The sequence below is a fragment of the Dama dama genome, chromosome 25, assembly GCF_033118175.1.
Source record: "Dama dama isolate Ldn47 chromosome 25, ASM3311817v1, whole genome shotgun sequence".
Lineage (NCBI taxonomy): Eukaryota > Metazoa > Chordata > Mammalia > Artiodactyla > Cervidae > Dama > Dama dama.
The window spans coordinates 44,238,906-44,256,672 of NC_083705.1; the positions used below are offsets into that span (position 1 = coordinate 44,238,906).

A 17,767-nucleotide genomic window follows, 5' to 3' on the forward strand; every position below is an offset into this window, starting at 1 on the left:
ACACCTTGATGAGCATAATTTATGCATTGTAACCCTTTCTCTGGAGTCGCTTCTCCAACTTCTTTTCTCTGGTCTTCTTTCTACCTCAGTTAACTATCTCATTTGTCTTTTCTACTTTCTCAAAGACTATAGCAGTTCTGCTCTATGTGTATCATTTGCATGGAGAGATTCTGCATCAATCACTTCAAGGAAACTTGGGTATCAAAGAGATATTGTTTGGAAAATATTTAGCTAAGAATAAATTTAAAATGCAATTTTTAAAAAGAATTTTTTGAGTAGTCTAACCATAATTCTAGTGTGGGAGTTATAGTACCGTACACTCATTAAATAAATTCTATGCTTCACAGACCCTTTTTTAGAAATTGCCAAAGTCCCTTATAATTCTTCTTGGTAGCAGTTTCAAGTCAACATTTACTAAATAAGTATTTTATTAGGTATCTATGTGTGTATTTCACTGTCAGCATGATGCATTGAAGTCACTAATGTTTAAAGCATTTATCCTGAAGCTAAGCAGAACTTGAAACAAGTCCAGCTTTTAAGATGGATAGTTTCACTGAATAAACTCAGCCCCTGTTGTCATAAAAATAGGTACGGTGGTGAAGCACAGATGAGATTTCCAACCACTCTCCCCGCTCCGAGTAATGTCGGTCCCATCCTGGGCTCTCCTGTCTACTCCAGTGAGTATGAAACACTGAAATTATTTCTAACAGAGCTTGAATTGTAAAAGCTTTGTAGCATATTTTAGGGCTTCCCAGGTGGCTCAGTGGTAAAGAATCTACATGCCAAGGCAGGAGACACAGGAGATGTGAGTTTGACCCCTGGGTCGGGAAGATCCTCTGGAGTGGGAAATGGCAGCCTGCCCCAGTATTCTTGCCTGGAAAATATCATGGACAGAGGAGCCTGGTGGGCTACAGTCCATGGGGTCACAAAGAGTCGAACACCACTGAGCACACATAGAAACATATTTTAATGGATAAAAAATTTTGTTATGTTTTCTTTTCTGCTACTGGATTGTTAGGGAATAATTCTATAGATGTCTGATTAGAATTATATATAGTGAATCCTTAATGTATACTGGGCAACAAAATAAGATGTAAGCAGTAATATTTACAGAACTCATTTGTTACTTATTCAACAGGAAAGAGTTGAGTGATTTAATAACAAACTCCCTCAGTGTTTTTCAAAGTGGGAATTGTTAGAAAATTGCTAGGAAATGGGTCCCTAATTCTTGAATATATTATGAGGGGTGCCCCTCCTTACTCTTACATTTAGAAACAGTTTCTATGTCTGATTTTGATCAGATTCAAAAAACTGGGAGATAATTTTATCAGTCTTTATATTGTTTTCTTTTTAGGTTCTCCTGTTCCTAGTGGTACTCTGTATCCAAATCCATCCTTCTTAGGAACACCATCTCAAGGTACCTGTTTTCTCTGTTTGAGGATGCTATTACTATTCTTTTTGGAGCCATCATTATGAATTATTATTCTAAACACTTAACTTGTCCTATTCCCCTGAAAATAATGTAATTTAATAGAAGTGGCATCCAAACAAGGGTTGGCATTTGGCCGTAAATGCCTTTACCTAGCCTACCTAGAGAGCCCCCTTTGTGAGTACCAGGATTTAATCACCAGCCCTGAACTAACTGACCTCTTTCACTCCCACCATTAAGATGCAGTGATTGTAAGCTTGCTTTCCTTTTCATCCTGCATTGCCACACTTGAAAGCCAACCTGGGTCCCAGTTCCTAACCAAGTCTAAGTCTCTCTTGTCAAGGAAAATCAAATTAAATAGCTGTTTATTTCAGTATTTTTGTAACTGTTTTTCCTTTGGGCCCAGATACAACTGACTTGGGTTTTTGAGAATTCTGTATGTTTACGGTTAAATTTTGAGATTTGATTTTCTTATGTGTGTACAAGGTGTCCACCCTCCTGCCATGTCTACTCCAGTGTGTGCTTTGGGAAGCCCAACAACTCAGGCCACAAGTATGAGTTGTATGGCTGGACCAGAGATTGTGTACTCTGGAAAACACAACGGTATTTGCATTTACTTTTCTCGAATCATGGGGTAAGTTTTTCATAGCATAATTAACTATTGCTCATCTTGTTCCATTTTGTACAGTTGAACATTTTTAGCTTCAAATTTGGAACATCATTTATTCCTACTAAATTTTACTTATAGTTTAAGCTCACTTGTCCATTAATAAGATGGTTTTCTGTCATTCAGCTTTTATATCATCTAACCATCAAATTATATTTGTTACTATGTTTCACATATGTACATGTGTCTTCAAAATACATCTACCTATACTAACATGGAGTGTAACAAACCACTCCATAATATGAAATCAGCATTGAGGTAGGAGAGTTCTACTCAGCTCTCTGGCACATGTTCAGGGTTTTGTTTGTGTGTTGGTCTAGAGTGGTCTCAGCTGGGACAGCTGGATTGCTCTCTTATTCTCTAGCAGGCTAGTCAAAGATCATTGACTTGGTGGTGGCAAGGTTCCATGAGACAGAGTAGAAACTTGCAGAGCCTCCTGATGCCTTGGCTCAGAACGGGCCTATCATTTCCACCTCGTTTACTTGTCAAGGGGACATCTCTGAGCCACCCCAGGTTCAAAAGATGGGAAATAGACTCCTCGTTATAAAACAGGCATCAGAGTCATATTATAAAGAGGCTAGGTACAGGGAGTAGGTATAGAATTACAGCCATTTTGCAGTCATTCTGCTGTATCCACTTAATTATCATGTCTGGTGTATGTTTTTCTTAAATTTGAGATGTATGCTTTCACATGAATCATTTTGCTTAAAAATGTGAAACAGTGCAGAACTCATAACTCAGAAGTTCCTTGTTTACAACTTATTACCCAGAGTCTTTGATTTTCCTCAGCAGTATTTCATTATCTGAAATGACATCAAGTTTGGAAATTTTCCTGTTTTTTTTGTTGTTGTTATTCTTTCAGATAACTTAGTAAAATGTTAAATGAAGTCATTGCCACACTTTAAAAACTAAATAAACACACAGCAAAAGGATTTACAACATATTGTAATGTTTTTATTCATCTATAGCACAATCATTAAAACATTTTTTTTTCCAGAAACATATGGGATGCCAGTTTAGTTGTGGAGAGAGTATTTAAGAGTGGCAACAGAGAGATCACTGCAGTAAGTGTGTTGTATAATAGTATTCCATCATCTCTATGTAACCAGTTTATATTTTCAGTGGATAAGTAGGTCATTTCATATTTCTTAATGTTATAAACAGCATGCAATGATTATTCCTTCATGTATGTGTTTGTGTACTTGTTCAGTAAACTGTTCACCCCCTGAATTACATCTCAAGCTCTGTCACTTGTTAACTGATGAGTGAATTTAACATTCAGAGCCTGATAACTTAAAGTAAAATGAGAATGTATCTTCCTTGTAACATTGTTATGAGGGCTAAATAGAGTCAGTCCTGGTACTTAATATTGCTCAAAATTACTGTTTAATATTTTGCTTACATGCCTCCAAATTCCATGAACATAGCACTAAATCCCATGCATTGGCATACTTTCCAGAATGCTTTAAGAAACAGAAATTTGTATTATCATAAATTCAAGTAATAAAAATTTTTTAATGTGAAGTGTATGTGCAACTTATTTTAAGCTTTTTTCTTTTTCCAGTGTAAAAATATCAAATATATTTTTAGCTGTGATACTCTTAAAATTCACATTTCTAAGAATCAGAGTGTATTTACTTAATATATGATTCCATTTATGTGAATTTTGAACAGGCAAAATCAATCTATACTTTTTTTTGGTAGAGGTAATAAAAGTGGTTGCTTACCTAGAAGATAGAATGACTAATGACTAGAAAGGGGCAATAGAGAACTTTCTTGGGTATTGGAAATATTCAGTATTGTGGTCTGGGTGGTGACTCTTAAGATGTAAAAAGCTATCAAAGTGTTCACTAAAGATTTGTGCATTTTACTGTCTGTAAATTATACCTGATTAACCAAAGCAGCAAGGATGGAATGTGGGTGTCTAGCCCTTTATTTTGATCACCAAGTATAAATTAAGGAATAACTTTTCTATTTGTGAAGATAGGGTACCTCAAAATTAAAATTCAATATTTATTATGCATATATAGAGTATATGTTTTATGGATACTCTTTTTCATTGTTTTTACATTTTTGAAAATGTTTCTTCTTTTTCAGATTGAAAGTAGTGTTCCCTCCCAACTGCTGGAGTCAGTGCTACTAGAACTGAAAGGTTTGCAAGAATTTTTAGACAGAAACTCCCAATTTACTGGAGGACCATTAGGAAATCCAAAGTAAGAATAAGTAAAATTTATTTCCCTTTTTGTCCCTGAGATTTAATTTACATATTATAAAATTTGTCCTTTTAAAAAAAGTTTCATGGTTTTTAGTATATTCATAAAGTTAAAATTTCATCACCATTATCTAATTCCAGAACAGCTGTATCACACCAAAAAGAAACCTTATACCCATTAGCAATCACTCCCTATCTTAATAACAAGCAGAAGTAACAAAAATACCATAAACTGCCTTAGATGACAAACGTTTGTTTTTTGTAGTTCTGGAGGCTGGAAGTATGAGATAGAGTGTCAGCATGGTTCAGTTCTGGTGAAGACCTTCTTCCTGGTTTGCAGACAGCTGCTTGCTTCCTGTGTCCTTATGTGGCAGAGAGAGAACCAGACCCAAAGTTCTCCACTTTCTTTTTGTAAGGGTAGTAATCTCATCATGGGGCTACACCCTCATGACCTCACCCAGACCTAATTACCTTCCAAAGGCACCACCACCAAGTAAAAGAATCTGCCTGCAATACAGGAGACCTGGGTTCAATCCCTGGGTTGGGAAGATCCCTTGGAGGAGGGAGCGGCAACCCACTCCTCTATTGCAGGGAGAATTCCTTGGACAGACCATGGGGTCACAAAGAGTTGGACACCACTGAAAGACTTCTCCTTTCACTTTTTTTCACTTGGATATTTGAGTTTCACTGTATGAATTTGGTGGTGCACAAACACGTGGAGTCCATGGCACTCCACAGTTGCCCTTCCCTCAATCCCTACAAATACTAGTCTTCTCGGCCTCTATGGACCTGCCATATTTTGGATCTTTTATGTAAATGAAAATATACAATATGTGACCTTTAGTTTTGGGTTCTTTCTCTTAGTGTAATATTGTCACATGTAGTGTGTATTAGTACTTGGTTTCGTTTTTCAGTTTATCATTTGATAGACATTTAACTTGTTTCAGCTTTTTTTTTTTTAATTTATTTTTTTGTTTTTTGAAGTTTAGTTGATTTACAGTATTGTGTGCTTAAGCTTTTTGACTATTATGAATAATGCTGATAAGAACTTTCCTGTAGAAGTTTTTGTGTGGACACAGATTTAGGATGAACATTTTTTTTTGTTATAAAAGTGATATTAAAAAAAAAAGAAAAAAGTGATACAAACTTGTAAAAAATTCACATCACTCCCCCAGTGAATTAATTTGAAGTGACAGTGTAAACTTTTAATCATACGTGAACACACATTTCTTTTTTTAGTACAGTTTTTTAAAAGTAACACTTCATTTACAGTTATTAAAAAATATTTGGCTGTATTCGTGTGTCCTACAGGACATTTCCTTAGCCTTTCACCCAGTAGTTTGTACCTCTCACTCCCCTACCCCCATATAGTGCCCATCCCCCAGCTCTACTCATAGCCTCTAGTTCTCTATATCTGTGAATCTGCTTCTGTTTTGTTATATCCAGTAGTTTGTTGTATTTTTTAGATTCCACATGTGAGTGATAATCAGTATTTGACTTATTTCACCAATCCATCCATGTTACTGCCAGTGACAAAATTTTGTCCCTTTTTGTGGCTGAGTAGTAGTTCCACTGTAAAAAAAAAAAAAAAAAAATGGAATCTAAGTAGTCATACTTTTGTGAAACATTGTTTACATTCAGCATATCCTTTAAGTGAAGTTGCTCAGTTGTATCCAACTCTTTGTGACCCTGTGGACTGTAGCCCACCAGGCTCCTCTGTCCATGGGATTCTCCAGGCAAGAATACTGGAGTGAGTTGCCATGCCCTCCTCCAAGGGATCTTCCCATCCCAGGGATCAAATCCATATCTCTTACATCTCCTGCATTGGGAGGTGGGTTCTTTACCATTAGTGCCATATGTATTGGCTACATGGTAGTCCATTATATTCAAGCTATTAGTGGTATAGTGCTATTTATAATTTTGAACAGCATGAATGAAGAACAAAATGAATGAACAACAAAAAATGTTCATTAGATTTTATCTGTTTCTTGATAATGTAAACAGGTTTCAGTAAGTATTCTTTCTACATGTTTGTGTACTTATTCAGTAATATTCATATGAATTTCTTTACAAGTAAAATTTGGGGGGTACAAAGATCTTTAAAATGTTGCAATGTAGTATTTGGTTGTCCCCTAAGGTTGTATCAAGTTTTTTTTTATGTTTAGCCTTCGGAATTCTGTTAACTATATTTTAACATGTATATATCCGTTTCTAGACCCTACCACTTTTTAACTCAGTTTATAACCTTTGTCTTTTTGACCCCATCTCAGTTTATTGTTGTTTAGTCGCTAAGTTATGTCTGACTCTTTGTGACCCCATGGACTACAGTACACCAGGCTTCCCTGTCCTTCACCATCTCCCAGAGTTGGCTCAAACTCATGGCCATTGAGTTGGTGATGCCATCCAACTATCTCATCCTCTGTTGTCCCCTTCTCCTCCTGCCCTCAATCTCTCCCAGCACCAGGGTCTTTTTTTTCTATTAATGGAAGTATAGTTGATTTACAATATTATATTAGTTTCAGGTGTATAGCTTTGAATTCAGTATTTTTACAGATTATACTCCTTTGAAAGTTATTACAAGATAATGGCTACAATTTCCTGTGCTATACAATACATCCTTATAGCTTATCTATTTTTACACATATCACTTTGTATCTCGTTATCTCATACCTTTACTTTGCCCCTCTCCTTTCCTCTCCCGCTTTGTTTTCTATTGTCTGTGAGTCTGCTTCAGTTTTGCATATACATTTTTAAAGTTCATCATCCTTTTCTTTGCATCCCTGAAGTTGCACTAAGAGCTGAAATAATCAGATTCTTCCCCAAATGCTTTTATTAGCTCATTTCTCTCAATAACCAGTATTTCCTTACAGCTGGTTCTTTTCTTTTTACTTTTGTCCTGAAGTTTTCGAATCTGTTAAATGGGATTCTTAATAATATGTACCTTATAGAATTATTTTAAGTCATTAGTGGGGACAAAAAGCAAGTGTTCAATAGAAGGAAGCTCTGTTATTATCTGTTTACTCTCAGTGAAAATTTAAGCATCTGAGAGATTAAAATGCTTCAGATTGGGAATTCCTCTGTGGCCCAGTGGTTAGGAGTCCATGCTTCCTACTGCAGGGGGCATGGGTTTGATCCCTGGTTGGGAAAGTGAGATCCCCCATGTCGAGCTGCATGGCCAAAAAAAAATTTTTTTTTAATAAATAAAATGCTCCAGGTTTAACTTGTTAACCGTTGATTTGGCAGTGATTATTTCACTGATTTTCACAGAGAAAAAGAATATTCACAACATATTCCAGTTCATTTGTATGAAATATTCAGATTGAAAGTAGGAGAGCTGTTGCTTACGAAATGAAGAAGTAAGAATTGACTGCAAACAGAAAGTGGGTAAAAATGCTTTAAAATTAGGTGATGGTGATAGTTGCACAGCCCTTTTAATATATTTTCTGGAATTTCTGTTTCAGTACTGCTGCCAAAGTACAGCAGAGGCTGATAGGATTCATGCGTCCTGAAAATGGAAATACTCAGCAGATGCAACAGGAGCTGCAGAGGAAGTTGCACGGTAAATTATTGCTTCTGATTGATCAGTTAAATGTTGAAGACCTGAGTAAAGAGTTTTATTAGGTGAATAGAAAACAGTGGGCAACTCTTGATAAGGTCATTTGGGTTAATGAATATATTTATTAAAATAATATTAGTGTTTTTGCATAAGTATAATATGGACATCTTGTATTTCCATAACTTTCAGCTCATTTTTTTTCCTTTCTTCCACCCAAAAACATGATGATATGTACCTTTTCTTTTTTTTTTTTTTTACTTTTTAAAAATTTTTTTGGCCACACCACATAGCTTGTGGGATCCTAGTTAGGTTGCCTTCACCCTTTGGGGTATTTTTATAATTCTGCTATGAATATGGTATACAAATAGAAATTTGAGTTCCCACTTTCAATTATTTTCTTATATATCCAGAAGTGTAGTTGCTGGATTATGCGTAGTTCTATTTTTAATTTTTTGAGTAACCACCATAACTTTTTCATAACAACTATACCACTGTACATTTATACCACTAGTACACAAAGTGTTCCAGTTTTCTCCACATTATCACCAGTAATTTTTCTTTTTCTTTTCTTAAATTTCTATCCTTATGTGTGTGAAGTGGTATTTCTTACAGAGCTTACAATGTGAATCAAGTGTTAGGTTTTTTTTTTTTTTTTTTAATCAATTATAAAAAGTAATAACTAAGGAAGGAGCAAAGGAACTGAAAAGTTCTTGTAACCATTAATTATTCCAGATGTGACTTGGAATAGTAATAAAATATTAAGTTTTGTCTGCCATTTAATTATATATATATTTTAAGTTCTTTGCCTTCTGTTGTTTGAGCCAGTTATTCTGGCTTATAGAACTTTGCCAATTAAGACCCAGCCATTTACTTTTGTCCCAGCGTACTTTCTTTCCTTCCTGCCGGATCTAGTTTTCTGTTCAGTATTTGCAAATTCTTTTTTTAGTACTTCTTTTCAGGTAAGCTTGATAAAATACAAGCAATAAGGATTTTTACAAAGGGGAGCATTCAAATTGCTGGCAGTATACGCTGAAATAACCACTTTGGTGAGCAATTTGATCATACATAGTAAAACCTAAAAATGCGTATATATTCAAAGCCAGCAGTTTCACTTCTCAGTATATATGCAGGAGCAGTCTTTATCAGACTTTTTTCCTCACAGTAAGAAATAATTTTTACATTACGACCCAGATGTTTAAACACACACAACTGAACACAATTTTAAGCAACAACTAAAACTATTTTGTACTCTATTTTTTTCCCTCTTTTTCATTCTATTTCCTTTTTTAAAGGAGAGGGGAAAAAAGCTATCGTGACTGACTGAATTGATTTCATGATTCTCTAGTGCATCTTAATATGAAAAGCAGTCCCATCAAAACCTGACTGTGTTTTCAAAGAGACCTTTTTTAAGGATATTTATTGCATTACTGTTTCAGTAGCAAAACATTGGAAACAATAGAAATGTCCTTCAGGTGGAAAATGGACCTAATTGTGGTAAAACACATGATGGGATACTCAGCAATTAAAATAAATGCCCGGAACTTACATTTATTGAGTAACCTGTGAAAATATAACTGAGCAGAAGAAAACAATGGTGTAAGTTGTCCAAAACTGCAACATTTTTCCTGTTTATGTATGCACACACACAGAAGCACTTCCATATAGTGAGAGGGTAAAGCCATGAATTCAACAACTCATGATCGTCATTCCTTGTGATCGGCAGAAGGAGAACAATAAGGATCTCACCCTTAACTATGGCTGTCTTTATTTGAGATGAACTGTTGTCTTACTTGAAATAAAACCTAACCTATCATTTTGCAAACTTCATTAGTTGTGTTTTGTAATTAGAGGCTCAACTGAGTGAAAAGATTTCACTTCAGGCAATCCAGCAGTTGGTTCGAAAATCATACCAGGCTCTGGCTTTATGGAAACTTCTTTGTGAACATCAGTTCACTGTTATTGTAGGAGAACTTCAGAAGGTAGGAAATTTTTTCCCCTTAAAATCATACTATTAATATTGTGGTTAACTTGTTTTGAGTAAGCTTTAATCTTGCACTTAGATTTAGGAGGGATTCTTTTGGGAAGCATTTAGGTTATGATAAATTAGTATGTAATGAGAAAATTGCACTAAAGCATGATAACTTGAAGACTGAGATTCACTCAGTCATGTCTGACTCTTGGCAAGCCCACAGACTACGGCCTACCAGGCTCCTCTGTCCATGGAATTCTCCGGTCAAGAATACTGGCGTAGACTGCCATTCCCTTCTCCAGGGGATCTTCCTGATGCAGGAATCAAACCTGCTGCTGCTAAGTCGCTTCAATCGTGTCTGACTCTGTGTGACCCCATAGACGGCAGCCCACCAGGCACCCCTGTCCCTGGGATTCTCTAGGCAAGAACACTGGAGTGGGTTGCCATTTCCTTCTCCAATGCATGAAGGTGAATAGTGAAAGTGAAGTCGCTCAGTCGTGTCCAACTCTTAGCGACCCCGTGGACTGCAGCCTACCAGGCTCCTCTGTCCATGGGATTTTCCAGGGAAGAGTACTGGAGTGGGGTGCCGTTGCCTTCTCTGAATCAAACCTGGGTCTTCCACATTGCAGGGTAATTCTTTACTGTCTGAGCCACCCTGATAACTTAAGGGATTCATTGTCAAAACCACAAGTTTGTGATATGTAGATGAAATCTTACTTTACCAAAGATATTTTTCCAACAGTAAATTGTAACCTTTATTTGTGCTTCAGATCCCTATGGGAATCTGATCAAAATTCTCTCTCCCCACCTTCAAATGATGCATACAGACACATACACAGACTTTTTGAATGTAAATTCAAGGAATCCAGTAATGTAGGTTAAACATTCTTACTTTAAAGAAAGATGTTCACCACTGTGGGAAATGAATGGTCCATGCTGCTCTTGCTGCCCTCATTGGAATCCTTATTAAGGATAAAGGTAATTTGCATTTATCTGAATGTTAGGTGGTTTATTCCTACCTGTCAATTTCATTGTGAGCATTTCTAAACATACACAAAGTAGAGGAAGTACAACAACTAATCCCCCTGTCTCCCACATTGCAGGCAGATTCTTTACTGTCTGAGCCACCCTGATAACATGAGGGATTCATTGTCAAAACCACAAGTTTGTGATATGTGGATGAAATCTTACTTTACTAAAGATATTTTAAAATACACAATTCATTTTTATTCAGCATTTTCATCATTTTACCCCTTTTGCTTAATCTATCCCCTTATTTTCTTTTTTACTGAATTATTTTAAAGTAGATCTCTGACATCATGTTTTTTCATTTCTATATAATTTAATGTGTATTCTTTTAAAAAGATGGCCATTTTCTTGGACACCAATTTCATTATTACATTTAGCAATATTATCACTAATTCTTTGGTAGCATCTGAAATAGTGAAATTACTGTCTTAAAAATATCTTTTTGTAGATTGGTTTATTCTAATCAGAATCTGAACAGTTGATTCACTCATTGCATTTGATTGTTATTTCTCTTTAGTCTCTCAGTCTAGAGTAATTCATACTCTCTCTCTCTCTCTCTCTCTGCTGTTGCATTGTAGCGAATTTGTATACTTGTAATGAACTTGTTTGCCTGTTTCTTGCATTTTCTGTGAAATGGAAATCAAGTCTAGAGAAGCTTGAGAAGTTCAGGTCGATTTATTTGAGGAAGAATAGAATACTTCATAGATAATCATTTATTATGTTTATTATTAACTAATGTATTTATTAATTTATTAGGAGACATAAAAGATTTGATTGTCCCACTTTTAGTCATATTGACATTGATTATTGGGTTCAAAAGTTAAGTCTAGTCCTGCTGTTGTGAAATTCTTCATTGAACTTTCATCAAGCTTTCATCACATCAATTGATAGTCATTACCTGAATCAGTTATTTCATTTAGGATTACAGAATGGTAATTTTCTAAATCTGTGGTTTCTTCCATATTTATTAACTATAGTTCTAATCCTTATCCTCTAGGGCTATTTGGTTACCCAAAAAAAATTTTTTTTTTCCAAAAATATTTTTATTCTTGACTTTTAAGTATCAGTGTTCGAAGTTAAAATACAATCTTTGTGTTCTTTCCAGTACTGTCCAGTGAGTTGTTTTGTTCCTTTTAAAGACATATTTTCTGTTATCTTTTTAAAGATTCAAATGAATATGCTTAATTATGAAAGCTGTTTTCTTTTCCATGACAGCTGGAATAATCATTTCTAGTTTTATTGGCTGGTAAGCATAATCTAGGTCAACTTTTAGCCTCAGAATTATTTTTTTTGTGTTCCATCTTCAAAGCTTCCTTCCTGACATGCTCATGGAATGCAAATTAAATACAAATCAAAAAAATTGAGCATTGATTGTGTATTTGTTGAAATTTAGGAAAAGATAGTAGTCAAATCGCTAAACCAAATGTTATTGCAGTATAAATCACCTCAATACTTTAGAACTCCATTTTAGTAACCTGATTTTTTCAAAATGAGATCAAACTCCAGTGTTAGAAGTCCTTGAATAATAGAAGTTGAACATTATTTTGGCTTTCCTGATGGTTCAGTGGTAAAGAATCCACCTGCAATACAGGAGACACAGGTTTGATCCCAGGGTCGGGAAGATCCCTGGGAGTAGGAAATGGCAATCCACTCCAGTCTTCTTGCCTGGGCAGTCCCACGGACAGAGGAGCCTGGCAAGCTATAGTTGCAAAGAGATGGACACAACTGAGCAAGCAGGAGACACATTATTTTGGATAGATAAATATAAGCCAAATATTTTTTAATGTAGATAATTGATTGTTTTTTCCTAGTTATAACTAAAGTCAGGAGGCCTGCCTCCCATTTTGGCCCTTACTTGGGCTTTGCTTTCTGTTTGTAAAGTGAGAGATTTGGAATAGGCATACTGTGGGTTCTTTTCCAATTCTCTATGATCTATGAAAATTTGTAAAATTTTATTATTTTTATACTTCAGTATATTTTATTTTTTTAATTATAGAGGCTATTAATGTTTTAATTATTTTAAATTATTGAAGAAATTTCATTCTGTGCAGAAATATGATATTCCTATATTTTTGATCAAAGGAAAAATTTTCTCTTATACTCCTAGGAATTTCAAGAACAGTTGAAAATCACCACCTTTAAAGACCTGGTAATCAGGGACAAGGAACTGACTGGGGCATTAATTGCTTCTCTAATCAACTGCTACATCAGAGATAATGCTGCTGTTGATGGCATTAGTTTACACTTACAGGACATCTGCCCACTTCTGTATAGCACTGATGATGCAATTTGTTCTAAGGTATGATGCCCTGTTACGTGTTTGGTGTTTTTTGCAGTGTGCTAAGAGCACAGTGGTACTGTAATCAGAAACTCTCTTTTTTTCTTGACATATGACCTTGGGGTAGGTCTCTTAGCCTTTCATGACCTCAGAATTCTCATCTGTGTAAGAAGGAAGTTGGAATATATTATTTCTTAAAATACATATATAAATTTTTCGTAAAGAATCTTTGATAGTATTTCTAGACCATATGGAAAAAATGGTTAAATATGCCTTTCTTTAAAATTTTTTTCTTAAATCACTAAAACTTGTGTATAATAAATTAGAGTTAATTGGGCAATTTTTATTGATCCTTTCCTACAGGTGAAAAAACCTTAAAATATCAGTGTTTCCTGGACTGGCTGCTGACCAATAATGTATTTACTAGGCAAGAGATTTACCAATCAAAAGCTGTCTTGCTTAACATATTTGAGAGAGGAATTAAGAATAGCTAGGATATTTTGGTCAAAAACTTTTCTGCCTAAAATTAAGAAGAAGTAAGTTTGCAGAGTTGTTTTTATCTTTGATGGTCATAAACCAGATGTAAATTTAGACTTAGACTAAAACCTGTATTGACAGCATCATCTGTGTGCTTGATTTCATATCTTTCTAAGTTCTTGTCATCTCTACTTCTAGGCAAATGAGCTTCTCCAGCATTCCCGACAAGTTCAAAATAAGATTGAAAAGGAAAGAATGCTAAGGGAATCCTTAAAGGAGTATCAGAAAATCAGCAATCAGGTGGACCTATCCAGTGTTTGTGCTCAGTATAGGCAAGGTGAGAAATGAAATGTTTCATACCTTCTGTTCAACTCAGAGGCAATTCTTCCTTCAATTTTCAGTGACCCGAGTGATAAGACACGCAAAATAAATTTCTTGTGTCTTAGTATTTGATGACTGTACCAGCTTCTAGAAAAGCTATAGTGCTCTTATCTTGAAATGTGTAACTTTTTAACATTGTAGTTCTGGTTCCTGTTCAATCCTGTAGTTCAATGTTCTGGTTAAACAACTATCTGTATTAGATTTCTTTCTGGGTTACATATATTTTTCAGATACTTTAGATTCTTCTGACCAATTTTTTAAAATACTACCTGTCTGCTCAGTTTAAAATTACTTGGAATCAAATCAAACATAATGTTCTGTTAGTACAGGTAGTACTATGAATCCTTAGACTTTTTTTTTTTCCATCAAGGGACTGTAGTCCTCCTCTTTGTTATTTTAAATATGAAATTTTTTTTACAGTGAAGAAAATATATTTAATAGCTGCCTTTTAGGCATGTTGGAACCTAAGTCTTTGATAGACTCATCAGAAGTATTTTATATGATACTGTCACCTAGGTAACTAATACACAGTAGAATCCTTACAGAGGTGAACATAATAATCTTGATCAGTGTCTTTATAAGCCAGCTAAGGAAAAATGTATCCACTTAATATGCCTTAACTCTTTCCCATTAGTGCGTTTTTATGAGGGTGTGGTGGAGCTGTCTCTTACTGCTGCAGAAAAAAAAGATCCTCAGGGTCTTGGACTTCATTTCTATAAACACGGAGAACCAGAAGAGGATATCGTAGGACTTCAGGCTTTCCAGGAAAGGTGAGTTTTATCACCTTAGCAGTCTCAACTTTATGGATATAGGACTTTTCTTTGTGAAAAGTTTGACTGGTAGTATTAGGAAAATAATGTTTCAAGTACAGCCCTTATAAAATTGAATTATGCTTTTCCTAAAAATGCCCACTTTATCATAGGTGTGAATCAATATTGTAATTCTTTGCCTAGGGATAAAATTATAGTCTGGTGGGAATTCTTAAGGAATGTTTTGAGCTACTTCTGTGGTTTTTCTGAAATTGTATTACTGTCAGTTTTTTGTTCCTGGTTTGTTTTTTTTTTTTCTTTTTCAAACTTTAAACTTTATTTTGTATTGGGGTATAGCTGATTAACAATATTGCGGTAGCTTCAGGTGAACAGCGAAGGGACTGAGCTATACATATACATGTATCCTTCCCCCCAAACCCCACTTCCATCCAGGCTGGCACACAACGCTGAGTAGAGGTCCATGTACTATGCAGTACGTCCTTGCTGGTTATCCATTTTCATGTTTGGAAACAAAAGTGCTGCCTCACCCGTCCAGTCCTCAGTATCTGGTTCTGGATGAAGATTAATTGTTTTGTTTTGTTGTGGTATTTTAAAGGATGATTTTTAAATGTTTAGAGACTGCTAAAAAACAATGGATATTCATAAAGGAAGTATATAACCAATCTAAGACATGTGTTTCATTTTTATGAGTTCACCCTTCTAAACAAATGCTTCTCAAACCTATAGGAAAAGTGTATGATTTGTATTATTTTTAATACCAAATTGTGTATGTATTCAAAATTACCTTTAGTTTGTATTTTCGATTGTTAACCAGTTGCTAACTCAATCATGTAACCGTTCCTCTTTCATGCTTTCTCAGATTAAACAGTTACAAGTGTATTACGGATACACTTCAGGAACTGGTAAATCAAAGTAAGGCCGCTCCTCAGTCTCCCAGCGTCCCCAAGAAGCCCGGGCCTCCGGTGTTGTCATCTGATCCCAACATGCTGAGTAATGAAGAAGCAGGACATCACGTAAGGGACACGGTGTATTTTCATTCTCAAAACGCACTGCATTTAGAAGTTCTGCACAGTGGTGGCGGTGGTATAATCATCTAGGGAAAGGTGATAGCTCTCAGAACTTACCATTTAAGGATTCTTGATTTCTTACTAGAGGTTTAAAAGGCTGAAGGTCAGGTCAAGTGTTTAACTATGCTAATTTTTACTGTTTTGTTTTTTTTAGTTTGAACAAATGCTTAAATTGTCTCAGCGATCCAAAGATGAACTCTTTAGTATTGCCCTTTATAATTGGCTAATACAAGCAGACCTTGCAGATAAACTGCTACAGGTAAATACTTTTTATACCAATAGTGTTAATTTATATTTTTAAGTAGCATTAACTCAGTGAGTTAGTATATATGGTTATTAGGAAATACCAACCGTTAGGTATTAGTGAAAAGCCGAGTAATGTAATACCTTTTTCTAGTGAGCAAGGTATCCTGTTGCTCTAATTTTCTTGTTACTTAGAAGCTGATTGAGATTGTTTATATTGTGGCATGAAAATCAATGGATTATGAATTTGGAGACCTGGACTTTGTCTTAACTCTGCCATTAAGCTGCTTCACAAATGTCCTTTCACTAACCTAAGTGTCAGTGTACCTCACTCTGTGAAGTGAATAGATGGCAACGGATTGTGGCAAGGATGCCTTTGAGCTCAGAGGCTAGAAATCAATAGCTGTGTTCTCAAAGTTTATTAAAAGATTTGCAATTGGATTGTAATAAGTTATTTTTATCAACGTAATACAACTGTCATAGCAGTTCTTTGATAATTTATAGTGAGAAAAATTGCCCCTCTCTTATCTATTACTGGATTATAACATTGCTTATGTATACATAAAACAAGGCACACCTATAAAATGATGATATATTTATTATGTAAAGAGCAAGTGGGTGGTCAGAAAATGTTTCTGAACAACTCTACAATTTCCAGATTGCTTCTCCATTTCTGGAGCCACATCTAGTCCGAATGGCCAAAGTTGATCAAAACAAAGTTCGTTATATGGATCTACTCTGGAGGTATTACGAGAAGAACAGAAGTTTCAGCAGTGCAGCTCGTGTCCTGTCCAAACTGGCTGACATGCATAGGTATGGCCTCATATTCTCACTGTGATAAGTAATTGATAACTGGACCATACCTAGTTACTGGGTCTAGAATTCAGATTTTAAGAAAACTTTATTCAGGTTATACATATATAGAATTTTTATGATTTTATTTGGATTTACCTAAAGTGAAAGTGTTGGTCTCTCAGTCATGTCTGACTCTTTGTGACCCCATGGACTGTAGCCCGCCAGGTTCCTCTGTCCATGGGGATTCTCCAGGCAAGAATACTGGAGTGGGTTGCCATGCCCTTCTCCAGGGGACCTTCCTGACCCAGGGATTGAACCTAGATCTCCCACACTGCAGACAGTGTCTTTACCGTTTGAACTCTGCGGGAAGCCCTGGATTTACCTAAAAGTTTATAGTTTTTTGTTTGTTTCATTTTTAATAATGTGTAAAGGTACCAAATAAGTCCTACTAAACAGACTCTATTCAAACTATTTTCTAAACCCTTTTTCTTTTAACTGTGTCTTTAGAGTCTTTCCTACTGACGGCAGATCATTACTATTATTAATTAAAAGGACAAAAAATGCTTCTCAAAGGCTTTATTATTTTAAATGTTTAACAAATTCCAGACCAATTTACTCAACTCTTACATTGGTTTAAGTTCCTGACAAGGTTTTTCAGCAATATATATTAAGGAGTGTTAAGAATTCTGTTACAGAAGACAGTGAAATGTCCAATTAGATTGTCACCTAAAGACAACTTAATAAAATTTTGGACAGATTATTAATTTGACCCTCTTCATTTGAAATGTTGCCAAAAGAATATGGTGCTATTTCTAAAACATAAAGATTGGTTATGTTAGGAAGAAGAGGTGTTTGAGGCAAAACTGTAATTAAACCATGTTAATCAGGACGGTT

At 35.3% G+C, this 17,767-nt stretch overlaps 1 protein-coding gene across 2 annotated transcripts in view; it reads left to right on the forward strand.

Annotated features, from left to right (window-relative positions):
- NUP155 (nucleoporin 155) overlaps positions 1-17,767 on the forward strand; it is a 52,248-nt gene that overhangs the window by 23,675 nt on the left and 10,806 nt on the right. For both annotated transcript variants that reach the window (XM_061129926.1, XM_061129927.1), the window contains 13 exons: positions 589-677; positions 1,355-1,417; positions 1,916-2,063; positions 3,094-3,160; positions 4,194-4,309; positions 7,770-7,867; positions 9,713-9,843; positions 12,970-13,161; positions 13,816-13,954; positions 14,633-14,768; positions 15,628-15,781; positions 15,990-16,094; positions 16,737-16,891. In XM_061129926.1, the coding sequence (XP_060985909.1) occupies positions 589-677; positions 1,355-1,417; positions 1,916-2,063; positions 3,094-3,160; positions 4,194-4,309; positions 7,770-7,867; positions 9,713-9,843; positions 12,970-13,161; positions 13,816-13,954; positions 14,633-14,768; positions 15,628-15,781; positions 15,990-16,094; positions 16,737-16,891 (1,593 nt within the window). The remainder of the gene's footprint in view (positions 1-588; positions 678-1,354; positions 1,418-1,915; positions 2,064-3,093; positions 3,161-4,193; positions 4,310-7,769; positions 7,868-9,712; positions 9,844-12,969; positions 13,162-13,815; positions 13,955-14,632; positions 14,769-15,627; positions 15,782-15,989; positions 16,095-16,736; positions 16,892-17,767) is intronic.